General features: G+C 40.5%; 3 protein-coding genes across 8 annotated transcripts; all 3 read left to right on the forward strand.

Annotated features, from left to right (window-relative positions):
• The first annotated feature begins 664 nt into the window (after window positions 1-664).
• On the forward strand, window positions 665-11,780 carry LOC146367470 (endophilin-A2-like). 2 transcript variants are annotated; one of them, XM_084911421.1, is made up of 9 exons: window positions 665-972; window positions 5,664-5,732; window positions 5,887-6,103; window positions 6,354-6,487; window positions 6,738-6,896; window positions 7,853-7,956; window positions 8,315-8,448; window positions 8,602-8,661; window positions 9,344-11,780. In XM_084911421.1, exons 1-9 carry the CDS (start codon window positions 928-930, stop codon window positions 9,529-9,531), a joined length of 1,110 nt encoding a protein of 369 aa, XP_084767547.1. In that variant the 5' UTR covers window positions 665-927; the 3' UTR covers window positions 9,532-11,780. The 2 variants fall into 2 exon arrangements, with proteins under 2 accessions (XP_084767547.1, XP_084767548.1); XM_084911422.1 differs by lacking the exon at window positions 8,602-8,661 and having other exon boundaries at window positions 668-972.
• A 221-nt stretch (window positions 11,781-12,001) lies between these two features.
• On the forward strand, window positions 12,002-19,136 carry stap2a (signal transducing adaptor family member 2a). 2 transcript variants are annotated; one of them, XM_084911419.1, is made up of 11 exons: window positions 12,002-12,248; window positions 13,068-13,139; window positions 13,225-13,344; window positions 13,436-13,492; window positions 13,577-13,728; window positions 13,828-13,959; window positions 14,065-14,134; window positions 17,246-17,348; window positions 17,428-17,523; window positions 17,601-17,732; window positions 17,818-19,136. In XM_084911419.1, exons 1-11 carry the CDS (start codon window positions 12,003-12,005, stop codon window positions 17,871-17,873), a joined length of 1,236 nt encoding a protein of 411 aa, XP_084767545.1. In that variant the 5' UTR covers window position 12,002; the 3' UTR covers window positions 17,874-19,136. The 2 variants fall into 2 exon arrangements, with proteins under 2 accessions (XP_084767545.1, XP_084767546.1); XM_084911420.1 differs by lacking the exon at window positions 12,002-12,248 and adding an exon at window positions 12,813-12,957.
• A 708-nt stretch (window positions 19,137-19,844) lies between these two features.
• On the forward strand, window positions 19,845-27,098 carry LOC146367472 (semaphorin-4E-like). 4 transcript variants are annotated; one of them, XM_084912582.1, is made up of 16 exons: window positions 19,845-20,231; window positions 20,352-20,388; window positions 21,344-21,658; window positions 21,820-21,965; window positions 23,365-23,427; window positions 23,505-23,603; window positions 23,712-23,811; window positions 23,901-24,008; window positions 24,083-24,234; window positions 24,378-24,556; window positions 24,671-24,827; window positions 24,945-25,167; window positions 25,295-25,410; window positions 25,660-25,832; window positions 25,927-25,979; window positions 26,089-27,098. In XM_084912582.1, exons 3-16 carry the CDS (start codon window positions 21,550-21,552, stop codon window positions 26,646-26,648), a joined length of 2,238 nt encoding a protein of 745 aa, XP_084768708.1. In that variant the 5' UTR covers window positions 19,845-20,231; window positions 20,352-20,388; window positions 21,344-21,549; the 3' UTR covers window positions 26,649-27,098. The 4 variants fall into 4 exon arrangements, with proteins under 4 accessions (XP_084768708.1, XP_084768709.1, XP_084768710.1 ...); XM_084912583.1 differs by having other exon boundaries at window positions 19,845-20,177; window positions 20,303-20,388; XM_084912584.1 differs by having other exon boundaries at window positions 19,845-20,177.
• Window positions 27,099-27,180: the final 82 nt, after the last annotated feature.

Genomic DNA, 27,180 nt, shown 5'->3' on the forward strand with positions numbered 1-27,180 from the left:
CTTGATCACCATATAAGGGAGATAGATTGGGATTACATGAATGTAAAGAAGCAATCCAGACAGCCTAAATCCACAGAAGAGTCATGAGCTCACCAAGATGCAAGAATGTGCTGGTGTAAGGTTGATTTGCGTATATAAAAAAAAGTGTAATTTGCCACTTAAAAAAATAATAATTCATGCACTATAATTGATAAATGCATTCTGACTAGAACCTAAAAAAATTCACAGTGCTGCATGAAAAAAGTTCTTGCATATGGTTACCGTTCGGTGTGGGCTAAAACCAAACGTGAAAAGCCAAGAGCATTGTTAATCAAACTTGATCTTGTACACTCTATAGTTTCCACATGCCATTAACCATAGATCTACAACAAAAATCGATCTGCAATAATTAGTTAGTTCAGGAAATCACTTTAGCTGACTGTGACTTTCTTTCTACAAACTCGTTTTGTCCTCAGTAAATTAATTTAACACCTCAAATTAAGTTTTAGATTTTTTTGTAACTTTTTAAAATGCAATTTAATCTTTTATATTTAGCTATAAAATATTATTTGAAAAGGTGAATCAGTAGTGGAAATCGTGTGTCAAAACGAATGACCAGTTACTTATTAGAATAGAGAAACAACCTTTAGGCTTCAGTACTTGCAGTTTTAATATGGAGTAACGATACCTTAAGGTGGGCAGTTTATTAGTATTTTTATTTATTAGTCTACACGAAGTGCTTTGATCTGCTTTATCCAGCCGGATGGAGCCTCCCACACGAACCTGAAGCCAGGAAACTGTGGTTGCTTAGCAAACTTCTCATCCACGATCCAAAGTTTGGAGACGTGTTGCTCAGTCGCTGTTTGTGCTGTGAACTCAAGAGCAACTGCTTTCCATACGTTTACCCCCTTCTTTGAGGTCCGGGTGGCAACGCTGAAACCTGCAAAGATGTCCGTCGCAGGATTTAAAAAACAGATTTACAAAGCCACTCAGGTAAGCGCGCGACAGTTAAACATTAGCCTGTCGTTTAGTTAGCCATGTAGCATTCGGACTACCTGGTTAAGCAGAACGGAAAACTTTAACAACAAACAATTAAACACCTCCAGCTTGCTGCACATACCACAGGCTATGTTGTTGTTAAACATTTCAGAATATGACAAATGTGTTGCTAACGTAACGGCTAACGTAAAAGTTAATAGTTGACTTTATCTTAGCTAATGCTAATTAGCGAAACATTGACACAGCACTGGTTAACCCAGCTGTTAATCTTTCCATAAAAGTTTTGTTTTCCTCAAGTCTAACGATTTGTATTTATGCACGCACTGTTTTCTGATAAATTACTTTTTCCCCTAAGAAAGTGAGACCTGGGAACAGTATTTGTACCGAGTTTCTTCCAAAGTTTAGTACTACTTGGCTTGTGCTCTTGTTAAATTGACGTTAAAAGAGCAGCAGACAATCGGAGGTTTCTTTTCCTTCTCCCAAACAGAGACCTCGTACTTTGGGTGCAGTTTCTTGATATCTTTTAGGTTGTTTTTACGTTTCGTTTTTCGGTGTGTTGTTGTTGTTGTTGTTTTCCATAGCAGAGCAGTTATCCAGTCTTGTTCAAAACTAAGGTTTCTTATCTGTTTCTTGGTGTATCGCAACAACCCCGAGACAGATGAGCTGTCCTGTTAAGATGATAACAGTTAAAAGTAAACTAATTTTAAGTGTTTAAGTTTCATATGTTTCCCAGCTGTGTAAAACGATCAGTCATTATTTCTTAGATATTCTGTTCATCAGTCATCTGGTGTAATTTTCTTTTTTTTTTTACATCTTCAATTAGGAAGTATAAAACTCTAATCTTAAGAGTTCAGTGCTGTGTTTTTAACATTAGCTTTTCTCATTGCTGAGCATCTCCTATGTCACATAACAAGCATGTAAAAACTGAAGCAGCACACGTTAACATAGACAGCTGAGGGATTTGAAAGCTTAGATTCAGATGATTACACAAATTTAAGTCTGTGCATTCTTGTTACATCATGAATTTATTGTACTGGGTTTGTCTCCAGCTTCCACTTATCCATTAACAGTAATGCTTGTTATCAGAGAAACTTAAATAGCTGCCCTTTGATGTAAATGCAAAACCTGCCCATGACCTGCATTGTCCCTGTACCAGCTTTGCTAACATCATGTGACATAAAAGTGATTGATCTTACGTTGGTGGGTGTGTCTGTCATCCATTGTAAGTAATGGAATCCTAGTAATGTGGATACTGCCCAAGCCTGCTTCAAACTCATAAGTAATAACACAGATCTAGTTGTTATGTTAGTACTGTAACAACGGATAGGTGAATCCACAGAAACCAGTTCTTGCAAAACTAGCTGCACAAGTGGTTTGCTAACTATACAGAACAGTGACCAGTTCCTGTCGTAGAAAATCAAGAATTATTTAATATGCTATGGCTGCAAACACACAAGATTTATACTGAGTATTTTTTATCTGAGTTGTACGTACCTGGCCCAGCACAGCTAAGCATCTTGTCATTCAGGTTTAAAAAGAAAAAAATGGGGTGGAGATTATTAGTTGTGTAAGGTAATTGCCTAACAGACTTACGTCATATGGCCTAGATATTAATTACATATAGATTCCACATTTACATTTTTAAAGTTAAATCTTAAATAAAATGTGCGATTTTTCAAATTACTGTTTTTAGTACTTTGCCCACACAAAAAAACCCACAATTTTTATTTCCTATAGCCACTGTTGCAGGAAACAACTAAATAAACAAGCCCTTCAGTATGTTTTACAGTTTATAAGTGAAGTGCCAAATCCCTGTGCAATATCACATAAATGCTGAATGGTTCATAACTGTATCAAAAAATCAGTGCACCTTTAATTACTCAGATTATTAAGATTTCCTTTATGTTTGACAGACTAATCTCTCCTCGGCATGTGGGCACCAGTGTTGCCATTCTTCAGAGGCCATTTTTAATTTGCTCCTTATTAGAAGGACTTTGTGTTGCTTTACCCTTTATCTTATTAAAATATCCCAAACAAATACCCCAGACATGCAGGCCCAGGTCAGAGTTTTGTGTTTTTACCAATAATATGGAGCTGCCATGCCAGAGGAACAGAGGAGATTCATGGAGCTAGTGGTGGAAGAGATCCTCAGTGTTGGTGTGAAAAACGAGAATGTTAGGGATAGGATGAGACAGAGGAAGATGATCTGCTGCGGTGACCCCGAAAGGGAGGAAGTGTGTAGGGTTTTGGCATTGTGCTTTGCATCTTTTGGCTACAGTATTCCCTTTTTGCCAGTTTTTGGAGACTGCCAGTCATCTTGTGAGACTGTGTTTTGTTTCTGTACATCCATAAGGCTCATGGTGTCATATGGATCATCCGACATATTTTTGCAGAAAATATGTCAGCTCAAATGGGGCCTGCTGGGCCCCATTTGACATTATAATTCATTATAATTAGCCCATTTTGAACTTAGAAATGATTTTGATTTTAAAGTAGTAATTTCTGCTCCTTAATATACTGAAGCCAAACCCTTTCACAGAAGCTGAATTGGTTTTACTTTTCTTGTTGGCCAAAGACATTTCTTGGACTAAGCTGAATTAAACCTGCCACTGTCTCGTGTGGTGCTCAATAGAAGATGGCTAAGCTAATATTGCAAGGTCAGATCTGCACCTAATTGCTTGTTTGAGGTCATTGCTGGAGGTTCGGTGAGTTATTAAAGCCAAATGTTCACTCACTTTTTTCCCGCCTGCAATGGGAATGTGTGTTTGTCTGTGTTCAATAAAGCACAGAAAAATAGTTGTATTTTTAACTCAAGCCTTTGATTAGTTTCAGATCAGATCAGATTTGTTATAAGGGCAGAAAACCACAGAGCTGCAATGAGCTAAGTTTTCACTTCCCACTGTGCATAACAACTTCTCATCTGGTACAAAGAGATTCTTTGATTTCAGTTTCTAAATAGGGAAACATCCAGGGCTAATCTTTTTCCCATGAACCCTTTGGTGATAGGTGCTTAGGGCGAATTTCAGAGTCATTGAAGGTTAGAAAAAAACATTGCCAGGCCTGTGTACAATAAACTGGAGAGATTGATCGATCCATCTGTTCATAGAGTTTTATGTGTAGTGTGTTGCTGACAGCTGCACTGGACTGAACTGAAATAAGAGCGCACACACACAATGAGCCTCTGTTTGGCTTGCCAGGAGACCTAGTGGAAGAAAGATGAAGCCTGCATCTGTGATTATTAAAATTATCCATGGATGTGGCTGTAGTGTAGGAAACTCTGCTAAAAGTCTGTGCTGGCCTGATGGAAAAAAGGAAAACTTCTAGTATAATTCCTTATGGAATTATGGTTCTAAGTAAAGAGGAAAGAACTCAGTCCCTCACACAGAGCTGAGGAGGTTGCTTCCCCCATGGAAAATGGACAAGTATTGGAACTTGGGAGTTAATTAAAACAAAATCTTGAAAGATAAACAACAAAGTTTTAAAAGCAACAAAAGCGAAGGCGTTGCAGAGGGTTGTGAAAACTGCCCAATACATCGCCGGAGCACCACTTCCTGCCATAAAGGACATCTACAGGAAGCGGTGTCTGAAAAGGGCTGGGAAAATCATCAAAGACCCCAGTCACCCATCACATGGACTCTTCACCCTCCTGCCCTCTGGGAGGCGCTACAGGAGCCTCCGGACTAAGACCACCAGGTACCGGAACAGCTTCTTCCCCACAGCTGTCAGACTCCTGAACTCTGCCTCCTGACATCTGACCCACGTTAACACATGGACTGGACATACACACACCCACAACCACCTACACACACAATGGACAACTGTACCCTCATACACACAATAATAACATGGACTGAACCACCACTTACAACCACTAGCACTTTATATAGCCTCTGTAGAAATTATCCACATATTTCACTTATCTTAACTGCACTACTGTATAATTCTGTGTAAATAATCATTCTGTACAATTCGATAATTTTTAATTCTACAACTGTTTATAAACTGCATAGTTCACATTTCTGTATAGCTGTATATCTCATATTTCTGTATAGTTTTTTTTATTTCATATTCTGTAAAGTTTTTCGTATTTATATCCTGTTCATAGCCTGTACATAGCTTGTACTCACTACAGCCTGTACATACTTATAGTTATAGCATATTCATAACATACTTCATACCGTGTACATTATAACATACCATAATAGACCCATTTCTGTAATATACTCACATATCTATATTATTGCTAATATATATTTGTAATATATCTATATCATGGCTAAAGCACTTCTGGATGGATGCAAACTGCATTTCGTTGCCTTGTACCTGTGACATGTGCAATGACAATAAAGTTGAATTATATTCTATTCTATTCTAAAAGCACAGGTGTCCTTGGATCTGGAAGTGGATAGAGTTGTATGCAAAGGGTTAGGCATTTTGTGTTGGCGCAGACAACCAGCATTTTAGATTCTCTGGAGATGATTTAGAGAAGCCAGAATTTGTCAAACTCGAATGTTTACAACTTTTGTAGAAAAAGTGGCTTACAGTTTTCAGAAACATTCACAGGGATATCAATAGAAATTTTATATGAAATATTTTTCTTTTTCAGTCTTCGTAATCCTCCGTGAAGGCCAGTAAGAATGTTAATTTCAGTCAGTTGCATTTTTCTGTTTTCTCTGGGTTCACAGTTGATGAGTGAGAAGGTTGGAGGTGCAGAGGGAACCAAACTGGATGAAGACTTCAAGGACCTTGAAAGGGTATTTAATGCATTCCACATAATACTTACAGCTCATGTGTTTAAGTTGTATTAGCTTGTTGAAATGATTTTCTCCAGCTTCCTTTGATTTACATAAGTGGCCCTAATGGCATTCAACTTGCATTTAATTTATTTCATTTCTTGTGTGCCACCAGAAAGCTGATATTACTAGCAAAGCAGTAGTGGAAGTCCTCAATAAAACATCAGAGTACATCCAGCCTAATCCAGCAACGAGAGCTAAGCTTAGCATGCTCTCCACAGTTTCCAAAATCCGTGGGCAGGTCAACAGTCCAGGCTACCCCCAGGCTGAGGGCCTGCTGGGGGAGTGTATGACTAAATATGGACATGAAATCGGCGAGAGTAGCAACTTTGGTAAGAACAGCAGTTAATAGCAGGAAAAGATATAAGGTAGAAGAGGCATGTTATACTTGATAGCATATGCTTTAAATTAGGACAAGACACAAGAATGTGGACAGTATGATAGGGGAGTTGTGTGCATTTGTGAGGGGGGTGCCGACAGACATGGTTAATTTGGGGGCTTTGTTGTGTTTGATTGTTGCTAATTACATGACTCATATTATCTTAGGCATGCTCATGCTAATTGCGTGTGCATTTTCCACAGGTGGGGCTCTTATAGATGCAGGAGAGTCAATGAAGAGGTTGGCTGAGGTCAAGGATGCGCTGGATATTGATGTGAAGCAGAACTTTATTGACCCACTGCAGGGAATCGCTGAAAAGGACATCAAAGACATTCAGGTAGACTCAAAAGATTCTGTGCATACAGGCCTAGGCATTCACTAATGAGGTCTGCAGTCTGCATGTGAGTTACAATGTTATAAAAACGTATTCAGAATCCAAGCTGACATTGAATTACACTAATGACAAAGAACATTTGTCAAAGCAGTTATGAACAAGTGAAAATCTTTTGATGTTTGTATGATAGTATATATTCTGTGAAATTTCATCCTCCTCATTGTAACACTAATCTCCCACCCCCACTTTGCAGTTCCACCTGAAGAAGTTGGAGGGCCGCCGTCTAGACTATGACTATAAAAAGAAACGTCAAGGTAAAATCCAAGATGAAGAAATCAGGCAGGCCCTGGAAAAGTTCCACGAGTCCAAAGAACTGGCTGAGCGCTCAATGCACAACCTCCTGGAGACAGATGTGAGTATTAAGTAGTACAATGTGGCTTTTAGAACTGCTGCACCAAGTTCCTTCAACAGATAGTTGTAAGAAAACCTGACATTGTTTAATGAGTCTGATGTAACAAAAGTATTGATGTGATTAATGCCACATTTGCGGCTCTGTGTAAGACCAAAAGGATTAACCTGTAGGAAGACTGTATAAACTTAGATTATATATCTGCAGGAGTGCCAGTGAGACACTCTTTGTTATTCTACAGCACTATCAGCATCATGCATAATGAACAATACTGTGGTAGAGACTGAATGTATTGTGACAAGAGATCCCCAATGAGTTTAAAAGCAGCAGTAGCTTTTAATTTTGACCAATTGTTTACCTAGTTCAGTGTCAACAAACATGGTTATTTAGTCTATAGTCATCTTTAATCATTCTAGCAAGAATAATGATTTAGGGCAGATTTTGTGGCTGCCAAGCTATCTGTATACCAGTACTTGCAGATCTAAGTCTAGGAGGAAATGTATTATAATGCAAGGTATGCTGATGGATTACTTGTTAAAGTCTGTAATGGTGCATTAATACAGTAGCACTAAACTGAGAAAAGAGTGGCAAGTCACATAAGAAACTACGTAGCGAACATGAGAACCATGTGAAATTACATTGCCCAACTGTTTCACTGTTACATGTTTTGGAAATACATGTAGTTGGCAGCTCACAGGTTCTCCAACATCAAAACACACAAGTATTTAAGGACAGTACGTATCAGCTGACTTGTTTTTTTTCCAATGTGCTGTGCAGTTACGTGAAACCCGTCAAACCTGTTTGGTGTGGTATTTGCTGTTTTTCGTGCCATCAGTGGACCATTCAAAGCTTTGATTGGTTAACAAATGACGAGAATAGAAGTCACACTTAAAGAACTCACCATGTTTCGTTTCTTTTTTCTGTTTTTTTAAATACTCCTCATGTTTCTGCCTTTGTAGGTGGAGCAGGTGAGTCAGCTGTCGTCTTTTGTGGAGTCTCTGCTGCAGTATCACAGACAGGCCACACAGATCATGGAGGAGCTTTCTGACAAACTGAGAGAAAGGTCAGCACCAGACTATTTTTGGAAAGTGGCATGCCTTTTGTATATTGAGGCTTCGTCCTCTGGCTCATGACAGGATGATTCAGCCATATCTTTTATCCATCTGATTACATCCAATGAATACCAAGCTGCAAAATATGTTTAGTTTTTTGTTTTTCTGTTAGAGAAACAAAATATCAGCTTAGTTTAGAACTTTAGATCATTTTGTTTTCTTTTAATAAAATGTGTCTAGTTTTTGTGATGGGATTAAAGCCCAAAATAAGATCGGCCAACTCTTTGTTAGCATGTCTGTATTTGTATTGGCACATCCTCTACTTGTGAGCTCAAAGAGGTAATGGTTTGTGATTCTGATTGTTTGCAGGGTAAATGATGCTCAGTCTCGCCCAAGACAAGAGTACACACCCAAACCCAAACCAGCCTTTGATTTTGGAGAAGTAGAACACTCAAACGGAGGATACTCTTCATCCGCTTCAAGCCCTCCAGCTTACTCTTCTGGTACACTTCTTTCTTTCTGTTTTTTCCCTCTTCATTGTGTGTGTGTGTGTGTGTGTGTGTGTGTGTGTGTGTGTGTGTGTGTGTGTGTGTGTGTGTGTGTGTGTGTGTGTCTCATTCATATGACTGATGTGTCTTTCCTTCTGCAACATTAAGCAAACACAGCACAGTATCAAGGGCCATCCTTCCAAAGACCGTCCATCAAGAACAGACGGCGTGAGTGGACAGAGGAAGAAAATGTGTCACTTGCACTGAACTTAAAACTATTACTACTACTACTCAGCCTGTTGCACATCTTTGTAGCAGAAAAGTTTATGCATTAGTGTGAAGTGTCTCACTAGCTTTGCTACACTGTGATTGGTGGGTCAATTAATAACCAAGGCTGCAGATACATTCATTCATTGGCAAACAAAAACACATCTTAAATAACCATTGATTATGGTATTATGTATGAAGTTGTATGTATCTGACAGCTTTGTGCACTGATGACTGAATCTTCTGAATCTCAAGAAAAAAAACCCAATCATGATGTACCCAAATATTTAATTTGCAGTTTAAAGTCTGAATCAATTCTCAGACAAAAGAGAAGAAAATAATGGGGAAAATATGTAGCCTGATTTGTACTCCTGTGTTGATTTCTTGAGGTTCAGAAGGATTCTCCTTAAGCACACTGGTGACTAACTTAAAAGACTTTATGTTTCCTGTTTTTATGACTTGGACTTCATGGCTACAGAGTGGACTGGAAAACATTGGTGTTAAATTCCCTATAATGAAAACCTTTCAAAGGAGAATATACTAACCTCGTTGAAGGGAAATTGTTTCCATGGAATAACTGTATTTGTTTTTTGTTTTGTTTTTCTCCCTTTCTCCATCTCTGTGCCTCTGTCTCTTTCTTCAGCTGAGCCTTGCTGTAAGGCCATGTATGACTTTGAGCCAGAGAATGACGGAGAGCTGGGCTTCCAGGAGGGTGACATCATTAAATTGGTCTCTCAAATCGATGAGAACTGGTATGAAGGAAGCCTCCGTGGAAAATCAGGATACTTCCCCACCAACTATGTTGAAGTGATGGTCCCTCTGCCACACTGAAAACAGCAGGGGTTAAGATTATGAAGAGTGGAGGATAAAGGATTACCAGATCTCTTAATAACAAAGATTATATAAACAGTAAATATCAAGACGATGACCAATATTTTTTGTATCTCAAGGTTAAAGAGTACACACAGATTTGTAAAAACATCAAGGGCAGAGGAATGTTCGATGAGCCAAATTATATCGTAATATTTGGGTGCTTCTGTCATATCCTGAGTTTTATAGCCATTCTCTATGCACCTGTGCACTTTTTACACTACACCTCTATCACCAGGACTGATTAAGAAATGCTGAGAGAGAATGGTGTTTGGGGAAGAAATGGTCTACAAACTCTTAAGTGCAACAACTTTATTTTTCTTATCCTGTTTTTATACTCAGAATATTACGTTTCGTTCTATGCATTGTTCATATTGGTACTACACACATGCATGCGTTCCTCTAAACACTATTCATACACTCCCATTTTTAATCTCTGTACCTTAAGGCCTTAGTACTGTGCATCAACATGGAGGACTGGCTACCCTTTATCAATGTTTAGTCTCTGCCGCCCTCTAGTGGTCACAGAGTTTCTTCTTAGCTCCTTATTCAGCAACACTATTATGTGATGTTTGTTGGATGTTTCCTACCAAATCTATGTTGGGTAGTTTGTCCTAAGTTTTAGTTTGCACATGTTGAAACAGCGTGAGTGAGTCAATAGATGTATTTTATCTAAACATTGGTAGTTTTAGCATTAACAAAAAGAATTGCAGTTAAACTCTACAAATTACAATTTAACATTATTTATGTAATGCAGGTTATGAAGTTATCGGTGAATTCATTTACTTACAACCTAGATCATACTGCCCTCATTTTATTCAACATGGATGCCAAAGAATTTTTTTTTTTTTAATTTTCCAAAATGCAAAGGGCTGTTCGTGTGCACAATTTTGTTGATATTTTAGATGATTACATGCAGCATCCCACCGTTCATGTTGTGCAACGTTACACCAAAGCCAAAATCATGTTCTTTTAGTTCCTGTTTTCTCAGGCTCTATTGATACTGCTGGCAGTGTCACTCATAATGTTCTGTGGGATTTTTTTTTTTTTTTTTTAATTCAGCTGTTTGTTTCATGAACTTTCTGTCACTGGTGCATTTTCCACGTCAGTGCTCGGGTGAGCTTGGCCTTATTATTCTAACCTCCAATTTGATGCGTGGAATTTAATCTGATGTGTGTTTGGTGTTTTTTGTACCTGCCTCAGTTTTTTGGCCGAAACTGCATCAGACCTGATGGGGGTTACCATCTTCCAGTGACTGTGTACTGAATTTACAAATAATAAGGAAGGACCTTTGCACAATGGCTGGTTTCAGTTCCAATTAAGCCTATTACAAGCAAACTATGAACTGTCATGGTCTGTGCTGTTCACTAGAATGCCAACGTTCTCCTCTTGTCATGATCCCCTTGTTAGACCGCCCCCTGCCCCACTCATCTCTCCCATCTCCATTTAAACTGAGAGTGGAACAGACAGGTCTTTTCAGCAGGCAAGGGCACACAGCACTGGATTATGCCCTCCCCCACTATGCGTTATTCACCACCTGCCCCTGTGCCCCTACCCCCCTTCTCATTATCTACCCCATCCCAAGCCCACGGTGCCTCTGAGGCTCAGTCTCCCGGTCCATAATACCATCATTGCTATCACAGTAGATACCTCTTAATGTTTTGCTTGCATCTGTGCTCTGTTATTAGTGGTATGCATTGCACCGGGGGTTTGGCATGGCAGACTAATAACTGTGGTTCAGGTGTGGGTTTACATGCCTCATTACACATAATCAAAAGGCCCCTTCCCAAGTTTAGGAGAGGAGGAGGGTCAGGGACTCAGGGGCTCAGGTTGAGCTGTTCTGTAGCTTGTATAATATTCATGAAGAACAAAGGGCTAAGATCAGCTTTTGTCAGCTGCTGCTCTTACTGTGGAAATAAAGCTTTTATTTCTTTTCCCCCCATCATGCACGCTTTTGAATTTTCTGTGAAAGTAGCCTAACTTTTTGTATGTTTTTTCATTCTAGCTTTTGCCATATGCAATGCCTCATTTTTTGTAACTGTGACACAATAGGGAGAAATGTTGAGGCTAAAAGTGGGATTATCCTGGATTATCTTTAGGATGTATGAATTACCTCTATGCTAAATGTAATCTTGTGTATTGTATAATTAATGCGGTGTATGAATGAATGCTGTCCATTTGCTTCTTTAAATAAATGTTAAGTAATTTGTCCCGTGTGTCTGTGTAAAACTAAACTGCTACAGTTTTTGTTTTGATTTTTTTTGTTTTTTCGTTGATTATCACACAATACATATTTTGACGTTTCGACAAATGCTCTTTTTTCTTGCTCACTAAACATCTCAATACTTGGGACTTCATCCCCCAGTCATCCTATTTTTAATCTCTATAACCACCCGTCTGCATGACCCCCAGACACAGCAGGCTGCGTCTGCATGACCCCCAGACACAGCAGGCTGCATCAGCCAGCTGTTGGATTATTGCCACGGCACTATCTCATCGGGGAAGGCGTGTCAGTCCCCGAATTACTCAGCGCCCCTTTGTCCTCGTTCGGTGGCCAGCCAGCGACACTCATGGCGGCTGCACCCGTCAGGCAGCGCTCCGGACCAGGGGGGCAGCGGGCACAGCTCCCGCCCTGTTACTACGAAGGGTACCTGGAGAAGCGAGGACCGAAAGAAAAGGTAGGCTCACCCGGTGCACATCAATTGCCGTATTTTGGTTTCGGCGCGTCCTGTAGATGCTGGAAGTCGGGGTCGGCGGGTGTGTGTGTGTATGGACCGCACACCGGCTGAGCCACCATTCCCAGAGAGCTGTCAACTTCCTTATTGTGCGAGAATGGGTGAGGCGAAACTGCACTGCTGCTGCTGGCGGGGATTTATTTAATTCACACAGCGGTGAAGCATATTGGAGGCAAAGCATGCAACGATGTATCATCTAATCACAGCGTCTGGATGACAGAAATCACGACTGCTGTCAAACATTACATGTTATTTCGGTTGCCACATGAACCGAACAGGGCTGTATTTTGTTGATAACGGGGCATCTGATTGTCACAAACGGTACCCCAGCCAAGTATTTCCACTCAGAATCCATTAGCTGACTCACAGACACTCAATCTTTTGAATTATTGATCCGCCAGTCTGATCTCTGAAATACATATCCTAGATTTCAAATAAAGTTACACAGAGAAATTGGCAGTTTTGCCTAAGGATACTTTCACGTATTAGCTTTATTTATAGGGAAGACCCCTCTCTGATTAGGCTCCTTTTTAGTGCAATGTGGACATGTAATGTGAGCATGGCTCAGGTGCAGGGTGTCGCAGTGATCCATGGCCACAGACTGACAGCAGCTGAGGCTCACTCACTACAGCCATCTCCAGGGACAGGAAATGTGGGGGTGATAAAAGGAAAATATCCATTACACTGACAGGGAAGACAGCACTGGCCCTTTTTGGTTTAACATTTTTAGTTCAGGTCTGTGTGTCCATCTGTATGTGACAGGCATCCAGGCGGCTGTGGACGTGCCTGTGTGGGAATTCTTTGTATTTCTTCAACAACGCCAAGGACACTCATGTAAGTTCCAGATTATATAGCATCTTGTGTGTCTTTTTTCATATAATAGTGTGCTGGCACTAAAATATAATTATGTGTGCAACAGTATGTGGAGAAGCTGGACCTCAGCGGCTTTGTGTCCCTGAAGGACGACTGCAGCCGGGACAGAAACCTAGAGGCAGCTAGGCTCATCCTCCAAATGAAGGATGGAGAGACCAAACTCACAGTAAGCCACTTGGCTCACACGCTCAGACGCAAAGATGCTAAAATTAACAAATCTTTGCTGAGACAGAAAATGCTGCTGCTGTCTTTTCCAGGCACCAAACTTGGAATCACGGGAGCTGTGGAAAGGATTCCTCTACTCTGTTATAGATGTAGGTGTTAATCTTTTACACAGCTGCTGTCCCTGCGTCCCTGTACCAGCCTGCCTCTCACATGTTTTTCCTGTCCAATTACAGCTGAATGTACCATCCTATCTCACACTGCTGCCGGGGCAGCTACAAATGCTACAGGAGGTGGTGGACAAAGAAAGAGCCAGGCGGAGAAGTCGCAATCCTGCACGAGCTCCTCCTTCGCCTCTCTCCGTTCCTTTAGTAGGAGAGATCCCACCGTGAGCGCTCCTCTGTGCTACATAGAGAAGATGCACTGCAGCTAAAGTGGCTTTGGTATATCACCACATTACCTGTAATACTGTGTGTTTCATCTGCAGATGTTTTCGGCCCGTGTCCCGGACGGAGGCTGAAGTCCTTTTAGAAAGACACCCAGACTGTGGCAACATGTTGCTTCGTCCAGGCAGAGACGGATGCTCGTTGGCCGTTACTACTCGACAGGATCTCAACGGGTAAACACATTCTGAATATCTGAATACCGCAGTTACAAAATCACAAACACCAAAGGTTATCTAGAATATCATTACATGCTGTCTTTTTCTTTTTTGTGGCTCCAGGTCAGTTTTCAGACATTACAGAGTCACACAGAGGGACCAAGGTGGTTATGTCATTGATGTTGAAAATCCTGTAAGTGCAAAAGTGTTATCAGTTACAGTTTTACAACATTTCATAAGAGGAATGTAAAACATGTCAGTATAACTGACCTACTTTCAGATTCATGAGTATTAGGAAAAGGAAAAGAGGTTTAATTTTTCTAGTGTACACCACAGTGGATCAGGAATGGTGTAATTGACGTAAACACAAGGAAAAGGAAGGATTTTAACAATTATTGCATCAGCCATTTAGAAACTACAGCATTTTCACAAGCTCAAAAGTAATTACACATTGTGGACATGGGTCCCTTTTTTCATTTAGGAGATACAAGATACAAAACTTCTACCACAAGTAAAAGTGGTAACAAAACAGTGATTTTTAAATCTTATTTTGGTGTTAAGTCAGCACATTTTTAAAATGTTTATCAGATTTGACTGCTGATTCTTTTATATCTCAGTGACCATCAAAGTTAGGTCAGATGACACATATAAATAACTGCCACAAGTGTCATCACTATGGCTTTCAAATGGCAAAACCTGCTTCTAAAAATACTTTTATTCTCCAGCTCAGCAACACTAAAATATGTTAAAGACTATAACAGACAAGTAAAGTGGATGATTGTGGAATTAACTGATTAAAAACCCCTTCACAACATCTAGCCAGTCAAGAGCACTCGAGGAGGCACTGTAAGTGTATCATTGTCAAAGCCTGCAATCAAGAGACGCCTTCACGAATGTGCAGACGGTTTACGGCAAGACACAAAAACCACTGTTTACGTTTAAGAACGATAAGATCAGATTAGACTTTGCTTGGAAACAGAAAGCAATATATTATTGTGGAATAAGATTCTTTGCTAAAATTAAACCAAGATGAACTTTTATCTCAAGAATGGGAAGAGTGGGCAGAAGGAAAATAACAGCACACGATCCAAAGTAGATCACATCGGCTGTATAATACACCAGAATTAGCGTTATAGCATGTGCATGCATGGCTGCCAGTGGAACAAAGTCCACCAGTGTTTACTGATGATATGACTGCTCATAGAAGTAAGTGGGTGAACTTTGAAATAGATGTATACATTTTGAGTAAAAAAAGTACAGTTTGAAAAGGTTATAGCAAAAGTAACCCAGGAACTTGATAAGCCAGAGAAGTGAAATGAAAGTGGTTGAGTGAGTCTCAGGATCTCCGTTCAAATGAGCATGCTTTTCACCTGTGCAAGGAAAAAAAAACAGAAATCCACTAACAAGCAGCAACCAAAAGCAGCTGCACATGAGGGCCTGGCAGAGCATCACAGAGAAGGAACCACATTGTTTGGTGATATCCATGAGTTCCAGACAACAGAGAATCCTTGTATGCAAAGGATTGCATTCAAGCACTGAAAATAATCCCTCTGAAAACAATGTTTAAGCCTTTATATAAAAAATGGATGTAATTTCTATATGGGCAATGCTATTTATTTTTGTTAAATCTCTTGAATCAAAGTTAAGAGTCAAAGAGTTTATTTGCATCATTTCAAATCGATCGTGGTGGTGCACAGAGCCAAAATTCAGCTCATAGACCTTACTGTTATAGGTTCAGAGTTTTAACATTACATCATGGCTGTGTTTTTATTGAAGAAATGTGTGTTGTTGTTTGTTTATTTTTGCAAACATCAAACCGCTTAAATCCAGCTGATCAGACTGAGGCATGAGATTATTAAAAACACGGGTCTGAGTTCACCTCTTTTATTGTGAATCGGTCCCATCACAGCTACTTAACCATGATGCTCTATGTTGGATAATTTTAAAAAAAGAGTTTTTATGCAGGATGTCAGATACAAACTTGATGTTTCAGATCTCTTCAGAGCTTTTATTTTCTCTGTACTGACAGCTGGTCAAAATCAAATATAGCTCTGTCCTCACATTAATCTTTTAAAGCTTTTTGAGTTTTCAAGTTTTGAGGATTTTTGTGGATATTTTGGCACACAGAAGGCCTTAAAAACATTATTTGAAAATAGAACTGTAAGACATAAATTGTAAATTTGAGTAGAGAGATTGAATAAAGCAGGAGAATCAGGGCTATACTTCATATTAACACTTATATGTCCTCATTTGTGCTTCTTGTATGTGGAGTCCCCAAGGCTCAATCTTTGGACCGGTTTTTGTTTGCTTATATGCAGTACCCCTCGGTCTTCTGCTTAACAGCTACTTTGCTATGCTGATGATACACAGCTATACTTTTCTGTTAGGCCCAACAACCTCAGGGCCCTCTCCTACCTCAGCAAATGCTTCACTGCCATTAATATTTGCATGTATTTACATTTTCTCCATCTCAACACTGATAAAACGGAGGCTCTTGTGTTCAGCCCTGACAACTTCTCCAGGGAGGCCAGCCAATTACATTGTTCCCCATCTCCACCAATATCAGATCTTCTAAAAACCTTGGTATTATTTTTGACCTGCAACTGAAATTTGAAATACACCTCTAAGGGAATCCAGACTTGATTCTTTCATTTAAAAACCGCTGCAAAAATCGGTCGCTGTCATTTCATAATTTACAACTTTAAGATTGCTATTAAAAAGTCACTGGCCCTGATGAGGCACCTCTATTCTTGCTGCTCTTCACTGGCTTCCAGTGATGTTCAGAATCCACTTTAAAATTCTACTGTTAACGTATAAAGCTCTACATGCCAGGCTCTGCTTATTTAGCAGAGATACTGAGACCTTACAGCAGCTGTCAGCCTGTCAGTTTATCTGAACAGGTTCTTTTAACTGTTCCACGTTTTTACTTTTAAACCTGAGGTGATATTGAGGTGCTTTTGAAGTTGGAGTGCCCAAACTTTAGAACAGCTTCCCTCAGCCTGTCAGGTCGGGTGAATCTGTGGTTTGTTTTTAACAACTGCTGAAAACTAATTTTTTATAGATTAGCTTTCCCTTCATCTTTCTCCCATTATTTTTTAGCCGTAGTTTAGATCTAATGAGTATATGGAGGTGAGTATGTCAATAACATATGATTGACTATTTGTCTGTATGCTAGATCATGTATACTTATTTTTAATGTAAAGCTGTTATCCAAACTATGAAACACACTGTAGCTGTGTGTTTTAAGTTAATGTTATTGTTTTTATTGTTAGTATTATCATAACACAGAGGTATCTTCTTGTAGATCCCCTGTGCCACTCTTCATGAGGTCATTGATGCACTAGTAGAGAAAACAGCAGGAACTCTTCAGCCTTTCCTACTCGAGGAGCCTTATGAGGAGAATATAAGTGAGGCATTACTAAACATTTCTCACCCACCTTTTTAAACAAATTCTTAATACTAATTTTGTTAAGTTTATGTCATCAGCATATGTTTCTGCCAATGATGAGAACGGAGAGAGGATCCTCCACACTGCCCCCTCAAGCCCCCTGCCGAAGGCCCCTGCCCTTCCTCCAAAACAAGGTTTGTGCCGGTCATATAAACCATGTGCAATGAGAGGCAGAGAGCATATCGTGATCACTGCTCCCATTCTGGTGCAGATCGTTGGTCCTCCAGCAGTCCCCTGTCCAGGTCCCCCGCCCCAGACCGTCGCATTCTGACCTCACCAGTCCCGGCCTCGCCCAGCAACCCGATGAGACGACTCATCCTCTCCCCTTCACCTCTCACACAGAGTGAGTACAAGATGTGCTGATTTCATTTGCGGCAGTTTATCTGCAGTCCTTTAATCCCAAATTGTTTATCCCTGGTTGTCCACAGCGCTCAATGAGGAGCTGAAAATGAAGCTGGAGAAGAGACGAGCGAGTCAGGAGTGACTTTTACTCATTGGGAGGGACTTCCTGTCACAGCATACTCAATCTTCGGTGCCAAACCTACTCTCACTGCAGCTACGTGCTCATCCTGTGCCTTCAATGTGGAAGACAAGGGACTACAGAACCACTACTTTCTCTTGGGGAACCTTAAAACTGTGTTTGTTTGTTTCAGTATTTATGTTGTTAGATTTGACATGAGTTAACTGACTCTGGCTAGCTCCCTAAGAGCAAGACCGACTGGTTATCACCGATTACATTCATGCAATCTCTCAAAATGCTGCCCGCCCTGGTTGGCTGATGACCCACTTGCGGGTTGTCCAGTTGCATAATATTGTTTACAAGCTGCCTCCGAGCAAAAATACAGTCCACAAGAACAATGAATCAGTCACAGAAGGACTGACACATATCGGACCTCCAGTTGAGCCTCATGTTTTCCTGTTTGAGCCAAAAAAAACAAACAAATAAATGAAAAAATACTGGGTGCTAAACTGCTGCTACAACACTGGAAACCACTTAAAAAACAACATGTAGACTGCCATGATCAATTCCAAAGCAACAAACTCTGACATGAGACAAATCCAGGCATGCTCAGCTCCTTGAGTCTCCTCATTCACATCACTACATGTAGCATGACTGGAATAATAACAATACAACTTAGCTGCACACTCTCTGCCTGCCTGCTCCGAGTCCTACATCTGACTGATAAGCAACCATTAACACTGCTGTTGATACAATGTAGCTCATTTACAGCTCAACTTTAACTGTGTTGTGCGTGTTTCCTTATTCTCTTCTCTTGTGTACGTGCTATTGTATGGTGCTATGATTGACCAGACCTGCCTGGAAACCACAGACTGTATGTAACTCTAGATGATTTCTGTTCCTCTGTAAGAAAAAGGGAAAAAGAAAAAAAATCAGTCTACTGTAGTCATAAGTGAGGGCGCCCTCTTGTGGTACGTCTGTCCCATGACACTAATGAGCACAATCACTTACAATAGGTAAACCCCTTTACTTTGCAGAGTAAACCTGAAACTTTTGTTATAGTTTTTTTTTTCAGCTGCACTACAGTTAACTGATTACAGGTCTGAAGGTGCTCAAACAACGACAAGTAACTCTACGTGTAAAAAACGTTTACAGATCAGTGTCAAATGACTCTTAAATGTCTTGCAGTGAACAGTTTCTTGTATGTTGGTACATGATTGTCTCGTCTACTTTATTATTATCAAAGGTAGTTGGATATCTGAAGAATTAAATGTGTTTTTGCATGGATCCGTTGTGAGTTAAGACCTCTTGTTATCGAGATAACAGTGGAATTTATCAATACTATCAGTTGATGATTAGAAAGACTATTAGTGCCCCGTTTTTCCTTTAAAAAATCTTTTAGGTTAAAAGTTAAGGTATTAACATGGGGATTTTAGTCCTTCCACGATCTCGACAACTATCAGAAATACATGTTAATATGTAATCGACAGTTTCTACACATTTAAACGGTTAGAAATGTCTTGCTAGAAATACGGCTAGACATTTGGTTTCAATTGGAAGCAAGGAGAATATTTTTTAAAGTTTGAGTTTTATCTGTTTACCTTGTCAAACATGCTCCTTTGTTTAATAGCAAAGTGGCTAACCCTCTATCTCCCCTTTCTCTACAACCTTTCTCTTGATTTGTGGCGTCTCAATAAAATGTAACTATAAGATCATAACAAATATGCATCAGTTCTCTGCGCTTTTCATATTTCTGTGCATGTGCAGGATTATTATAGTGCCAGAATATTGCACATGCAGGGAGATGATGGTGGCATTAATGTAAATACATCGTTTCCATCGTGGAGGGCAGATAACAACACGCCGCCCTGCTATGTTGCATTGCTTCCTCACTCCTGTTTGGACACGCTGCCAGGTGTTTTTACGGTTTACCTGATCCGCCCAGCTGGAGTCAGCTGTGCCCTCTACAGACAGTAGTAGTACTATAACGAACACTTAATCAGACCGGAGGTCAGCGCCTTCCGCCACACTCTGAAGGGGTGTGGGGGACTAGTTAAAAAAAAAACCCTGCGCGGCTGTCCGGAGTAGGAGCCCCGGCCATTCAGATCCTTTCACCGACCGCGGGATATTACCGCTGAGAGAGGCTGTGGACAGAAACGAATCACCGCTGTGTCTTTAGAAACACTCACTGGAGGCTGACGGGCTGCCGAGCCGTTGCTTGAGCGCCTTTCCTTTTTAATTTTTTTTGCGGTGATTTTTAGACGCGAGCTTGCAGATAATAAACCTCAGTGAAGCTGCTGGCTACGGCCAACGTCTGACACCTCTGGGGTACGTTAGACGTTAGTCTCAGTTGTTCACACTTTTATTGAGTGTTTGCGAAAGGTATGTGGGAGTTTTTGATTTTGCCTTGTTTGTTTGTTTTTGTTTTTTAAACTATCAAACTGTCCGTGAAGCGGTGGTGAAATATGTCGTAAACAGGTGCTGGGACTATTTTTTTCTTAGAGGAAACCTCGGGAGATTGGGGTGTGTCCGTGCGCAGGTAAGAGATTAACTTGTGATTCGAGTGTTTGCTCACTCTTAGCTAATCTGCAAGAGCTACTTTATTAACAGCTTTAGGGTGAATTTCACGTTAAAGCTTCACTACACGGGGTAACGTACTTTATTACTGTTATTATAACTATTTTAGCTAAGTAGCGTACTGTTAAATTCTCATTTATTTTATGGATTTTTGTTTCCACATTGATTTTCACACACTTATCGGGTTTGTTCTACTGTTCAGATTCAGTTGAACGTAAACATGAGAGGCACTGTGCTGTGAGTGTGTGCGCATGTGCGTGTGTGTGTGCGCCTGCATGTGGGTGTAGAGTGAAGCTGGGATTGGCCCTCAAGGCTAAATAATCTTATCGGGGTGCATTCTCTGACATGTTGTGGCTCATCAGGTAACACACACACCATTACTTCAAATTTGATTACTGTGAGAGTAATGAAAACAGATGCTCCTTTTGTAACAACGACCTAATTAAAGGTTACCTCAGTTTCTTGCTCTGTGCAGTGAAACCACTCTTGCATCTAACTTCCTTGCAGCCAACTTTGTGCAAGAGCTCGTCTCTAATCGAGCCCAGAATTTGGCACTCTGTGTGAATCTTTCATTGTTTCGGTGCTTGGTGCTGCAGGAGAGCTGAGGTTGACATCCCTGCACCCTGCTGAATGCTTTTCATGGCCCTGCATTAACATCACTATGGCACTGACAGAATTACTGCGGTGCTGACTTTAGCTCACTCTGTCCTTTCTGGCGATTCCTTTACTTTTTCTTTTCTTTCTTTTTTTTCCCTTTTTTTTGGCTAAGTTTCTTACACTTTGTTTTGATGCACTTTAATGTTTACCCCTGTCAGCTATTGTCCTGGTGTTTTGCTGTACATCCATTAAGGTTCTATACTTTTCCTTCTTTACTCATGAACAGTTTTTAATATCTTGTACACCCTTGTATTTTTCAGCCCCCATCGCCTTTGTGTCTTTGGTCCGTGCCATCCATCTCCCCATGGACAGCCTGCAGAGCGGGGCCAGTAAAGGGGCTGCTACCCTTCAAACACCACAGACCACATCACATCATAGATGCCACCCTGCCGCCTTTACCGCTCTATGACTGGCTGTTGAGGAAACAATAAAGCCAAAATTCCTCTGAGCTTGAGCAAAAGGAGCCATGAATCTGCTGCTGTCCCTCACTGTCTTCTGCCTGCTGCCTCTGGCCTTGATGGCCAAGGAAAACTTACCACTGAACTGCATCCCCCGCAGATCTGTGCCTTATCACAGTAAGTGCTGCTCTTTTGTCTTGTGTAACTTGTAACTTGACTTACAGTGCGTCAGCTTGTGTTGGCTCATATAATTTGGATTGACTCAAAAGGAAATGGGATTTAATCACTGGTGGTTGCTGAGTTAATCATTTGTCTGCTGTCTCTTTTTTTTCCTTTAGGGGACAATGCTCGTTTTTTTAGTGAGAATGATGTCTATAACTACTCCACCATGCTGTTGATAGAAGATAAAGGCGTGCTCATGCTTGGTGCTAGGGAAAAAGTGTACGCACTTGACCTCTATAACATCTCCCAGAAACGTGCTTCAGTAAGAACACCATTTTTTGTTTGTTTGTTTTTCTTTAACAGGCAGCACCCACTTTATTCCTTTTAAAACAATCTCTTTCACCAATCCAGGGCAAGTGCCCAACATAGCCGATAAGACCATTTCCCATACCCATAAACATAAACTACTCTACACTCTTTTTATACTGCTCACACTTTACCCACTTTTAGTCACTTACAGTTATTTATTCACCTATTCAGACACTTTAATTTTGAAACTGTGTACATACTGTATATTCTGTGTATTTATTAGTTATTATTTATTATGTCCTTATCTTCCTTATCATGCTGCTTTGTTGTATCTTAATTGCCCCTTGGGGATAAATGAAGTCTTTCTGATTCTGATTCTGATAGAACCGTTTCAACATCTATCAAAGAAAAGAAAGCTAAAAATGTTCGCCCATCGCTTGAGCCACTGATGTTATTGGCCCTTTTCATGTGGTTCTGTGAGAAATTCACAGACTCTATCTACCATGAACGCTGAGTAAAAATCAGCTCACAGATCCATTGAAATACATGCTGGTTGTCAAAAGGCAACAAGACAGAACTTATTCCTCACAGCTGTGAAAGTCCCACTCTGTTGCAGAGTAGGAGGGAGTAGGGGCCGGACTGGAATTGATCCATCTGTGATCCGGAAATGGTGCTTCCTGAGAGCCTAACTTCAGGCAAACAAAAGACACGGGTTCATTTGTTTAATTCCTCAACAACAGTGTGAACTGATCTAACTCTTCTAATGTGCACAGTCCAATTCTTGATGTATATTTTTTTGTGTGTGATGTGATCATTTAGACACAACCATTTACCAACCACCAGCTGAACAGGAAGTCTCATAACCACAGAGTTTTGACACATTTTTCAAAGATGGAAAAAAACCTGTTTAAAACTTTGTCCTTAAATTACTCTTCCTTCACATGAATTTATCCTGTTTTCACCTCAGATTGTACCTTATTAATGATCAGCTACAGTCAAAAAATGGCAAATATCATGGCGTATTTGACCGTTGATTCTTAACACAGTGTAAACAAAGCTAGCAGACATAGTAAAGCAGATCATCTCATTTGAGCCGCAACACTTCCTGTTCAGCAACAATTTTAGCCACATCTTCACAGTTTAACCATCTTAACAGCAGCTGTGCTTCCTTTAAAAAATGTAAACGCTGAAAGTATTGTTCTGTACAGCAGAAAACCTGTTAGCCCTGAGAAACATGTTCTCCTACCACACAGAGTAGTGTGACCAGTAATGAAAGCAATGTCAGAGTTGTGGACTTGTCATAACGTTTGTCATCAATCAGTTATTATGACAGGCCCAAACTTTACCCTATTCAACAGAACTTCTATTAATTTTTTTGAAGTGTGACCAAAATTGTGTTTTTTATTTTTTAGGTTGCATGGGAAGCAACTCCAGCAAAAAAGACAGATTGTAAAAACAAAGGAAAAAATGCAGAGGTTGGTTAATTGTAGTTTTGTAAAGGTCAATTTACATTAAGCAGAGGCAGTCACTGGTTCTTGAATTCCTTTCACAGACGGAGTGCTTGAACTATATCAGGATCCTGCATGAGGTGGGAGATGACAGAATGTATGTGTGTGGAACCAATGCTTTTGATCCCAAGTGCAAATACGTGGTGAGATAAATTCACTAACTGATTGAATAGATGGTTTTTGTGGCTTTTCATCAGCTTCCCAATAAGTGCAGAATAATTCCAAAGATAAAACGGTGTTTGCCGGTGCAGTCCTTTTCAGGTGATGCATTGACTTTTGAGAAGAAGGTGGAGGATGGCCAAGGGAAGTGTCCATTTGATCCTTTCCAGAGATACGCTTCAATCATGGCAGGTAGGTAGAAATTTGCCAACTACACTAAGAAACCTGTTGAAAAGATTAGCAGAGCAAACATATTTTCTTTTGCTCTCTGGTCTCGTTAGGTGATGATCTTTACTCAGCCACGTCATTGAACTTCCTCGGCTCTGAACCCGTCCTAATGCGCTCGTCTGGTAACATACGGACTGAGTTTAAAAGCTCCTGGCTTAATGGTAAGATATAAAAAAATTTTTTTTAAACCTATTAGTCGAGTCAAAGTTAAAGATTTCTTTTCTTCTTGTGCCAGAGCCCACCTTTGTTTCCATGGCTCAGATGCCAGAGAGCAAGGAAAGTGAAAGCGGAGATGACGACAAAGTTTACCTGTTCTTTAGTGAGACCGCTGTGGAGTGCGACTGCTACAACAAACTGGTGGTGTCCCGCGTGGCCCGCGTCTGCAAGGTGATAAAAGCTTTTACATTGCATGCGCTTCCAATGACAATGGCACATAAATGGCACTTCCTCCATTTGTGATTCTGTAGCCCTTTCCGTTGTTTCGTTGCTATGTGTATTTTTCCTCCTGTTATGCATTTCTGTGTTCACAGGGGGATCTTGGCGGTCTAAGGACTTTGCAGAAAAAGTGGACAACCTTCTTGAAAGCTAGAATAGACTGTCCGGTGCTGGAGTCCCAGCTGCCGTACATTATCCGGGACGCATACCGCTGGTGTGACCCCGAGAAGGATTGGAAGAGCTGTATTTTTTACACTGTCTTCACAGCACAGTCGTAAGTTTGGACATGTTTGTGTAAGAAGGAAAAGGCTAACTTCCTTTTTTATGTCTTTAGGACACCAGTTGGCTAAGATCTCCTGCATGTTTGGTGTGTGTGTGCTTATTTAAGGGACACATCAGACTTGTCTGCAGTGTGTGCGTACCGCGTGTCAGACATAAGCCGAGTGTTTGCAGAGGGGAAGTACAAGACCCCAGTCCCCGTAGAAACCTCCTTTGTTAAGTGGGTGATGTATAGCGGAGAAGTGCCCGTCCCTCGGCCTGGAGCTGTAAGTCTTCCCAAAATTCCCTTGTGCATTTTTTTTTTTTTTTTTTAAAGAAAACCCTAGCAGGAAGCTGATTCCTTTTTGCACCCCGCTCTCTCCTTTTTGTTGATCCTTTGCTAGTGTATAAATAATGCAGCTCGTAAAGCGGGCATACATGAAACTTTGGATCTACCAGACCGAACCCTTCAGTTTGTCAAGGACAAGCCCCTCATGGACCAGGTTATCCAGCCAATAGGAGATAAACCTCTACTGGTGCGCAGAGGAGCTACATTCACACAAATCATAGTAAACCAAATGAAAGCTGCAGATGGCAACAAGTACCCCGTGATGTTTATAGGCACAGGTTTGCATCAATACATCATTCTGTCACTTCCTGTTTATTGTCCATTTTGCTGTTTTTGATGACTTAACAGTGGTAAGCATACTGGACTTTATGCATGTAAATATGTTTTCTTGTTTTTATACAAAAGACAAAGGCACAGTGCTGAAAGCTGTGAACTACGACGGAGAGATGTTCATCATAGAGGAAGTACAAATCTTCCACCCGCATCAGCCAATCAAGATTCTTAAATTGTCAAATATCACGGTAATTTGAGATAACCATTCATTTAAAAAAGTTTATATCACAGCTGATGCCTCAGTAGTGATATTGTTTCAGGAAGTCCAGTACATTTTTATTTTTTTTTATCCTTCAGCAAGACTGGATTTATCAAGAATGTGAAAAAACACATATTTAAGTTATTTGTAAAGAGTCTTCTCAGAAAGAATAAACAGGTTCAATATGTTTGGTGTCAATGTACATCCGCATCATCGGTGCTCTGTGTTTCTGTCATAGATCCAAGGTGTACATGGTCAGCTCTACGCAGGCTCAGACACTGGAGTAGCCCAGATACCACTGGCCACTTGTGAGAGGTCCTCATCCTGTATGGACTGTGTTCTAGCCAGAGACCCATACTGTGGCTGGAACAGTGCTCTGGGGAAATGTGTTTTCATTTCTAAATCACACCGGTAGGCATCACTTTAAAGACGAGGACCAAGTGATATTGATGTTGTATATTCAAACTAATTTTCCATTTACTTGCTTTTTTTTTTTTTTTTGTAGTGAAATAATTCAAAGTGTGAAAGTTGGAGATGCTTCCCTTTGCCCTGATGCTGGTGAGTTTATTCATGAAACTGAATCTTCTGGAGTTTGCATGTTTCTGCATGTGATCTGTTGCAGTTGTCAAACTGAAAATGCATTTATGGGCGTCTCTTGAAATTTCAGACCCTATCAAGCCTCTGAATTTGTCCGTCCGGGAAGGTGAGGACCTGAAGCTCAGCTGTCTACCCCTTTCCAGCTTGGGAAAAATCATGTGGCAGAAGAACAATATCGATCTGACGCCTTCAGCTGCACTTCAGCTACAAGACGGACTTCTGATCCAGAATGTTTCATTAAGCGATGCCGGTCATTACCGCTGCTTGTCTGTGGAGCACTCCAGAGCTAAAAAGCACAGCATAACTGTAATTGAGCATCTGGTCACAATTGAGCTATCAGACTCAGGTGATAGGACACTGGATACCCAAGCTCAGACTGATTGTGCATCAGTTACAGGACTGCGGGTTGCATGTGCTCTTTTGGGGCTTGCTTTTTTTGCCCTTTTGGCCTGGAACTTTTACAAAGGCCATCTGTGTCTGCCTTGGAGTTGCTTTAAGAGTAAAAGTGAAGAGCAACCTCAGGAGAGCCAGAACCAGGAGGCTTTACACTCTGGTGTGAGCTACCAAGCTGCACCCAGAGAGGAAAAGTCCGTGGTCATCAGCAGCAACAGTAACAACAACCAACACTGAGTCACAAAGCTGAAGCGCATGACATTAACAAAGATAGACTTTAGAGTCAAATCAATGCGGGGGACACCGAAACAGTCTCATTTCTGCCCTGAACTAATGAGAATAGGGGTTCAGCGGTAATATTTGCATAGAAACTTGGATGTAAAAACATTTCAAATGCTTGTTTTGATAAACAAAACTGATAAAACTAAGTTATTTTTGGTACAAATATGATGTACTTGAATTCCTGCCTTTTTGTTTTATATGCAGGTTTGTGCTTAAATTCCTACTAATTGTTTTAAGTACCACAGATTGGAATATGTTGCAATGACTGGTTTGATGATTTTTTTTTTTTATTTTTTTTTTGTTAAACAGGGAATGTACAGAAATTGAAATCGAGCCACTTATTCTGTAACCACTAGCTACCAAGACTGTTTTATTGTAATTAAACAATTTTTATATGTTCTTTAAGTTGTTTCAGCAAGTTTAAAATGCTTACTGTTTCATCTCTAACGTGAAGTTAGTATGAAACCCATTAACCAGTGACCAAAAG

The sequence above is a fragment of the Perissodus microlepis genome, chromosome 18 (assembly GCF_051167445.1).
Source record: "Perissodus microlepis isolate ML-2025 ecotype Zambia chromosome 18, ASM5116744v1, whole genome shotgun sequence".
NCBI classification, from domain to species: Eukaryota; Metazoa; Chordata; class Actinopteri; order Cichliformes; family Cichlidae; genus Perissodus; species Perissodus microlepis.

Excerpts from the sequence above, each read along its gene's own strand:
- LOC146367470 (XM_084911421.1), top strand. The coding sequence starts at position 928 with ATGTCCGTCGCAGGATTTAAAAAACAGATTTACAAAGCCACTCAG. Across the intron at positions 6,104-6,353 it reads CGGCGAGAGTAGCAACTTTG|GTGGGGCTCTTATAGATGCA; the intron begins GTAAGAACAGCA and ends CATTTTCCACAG. Across the intron at positions 8,662-9,343 it reads GTCCATCAAGAACAGACGGC|CTGAGCCTTGCTGTAAGGCC; the intron begins GTGAGTGGACAG and ends CTCTTTCTTCAG.
- stap2a (XM_084911419.1), top strand. The coding sequence starts at position 12,003 with ATGACCCCCAGACACAGCAGGCTGCATCAGCCAGCTGTTGGATTATTG. Across the intron at positions 13,960-14,064 it reads ACTCGACAGGATCTCAACGG|GTCAGTTTTCAGACATTACA; the intron begins GTAAACACATTC and ends TTGTGGCTCCAG. Across the intron at positions 17,524-17,600 it reads TGCCCTTCCTCCAAAACAAG|ATCGTTGGTCCTCCAGCAGT; the intron begins GTTTGTGCCGGT and ends ATTCTGGTGCAG.
- LOC146367472 (XM_084912582.1), top strand. The coding sequence starts at position 21,550 with ATGAATCTGCTGCTGTCCCTCACTGTCTTCTGCCTGCTGCCTCTGGCC. Across the intron at positions 23,428-23,504 it reads ACAAAGGAAAAAATGCAGAG|ACGGAGTGCTTGAACTATAT; the intron begins GTTGGTTAATTG and ends TTCCTTTCACAG. Across the intron at positions 25,980-26,088 it reads TTCCCTTTGCCCTGATGCTG|ACCCTATCAAGCCTCTGAAT; the intron begins GTGAGTTTATTC and ends TTGAAATTTCAG.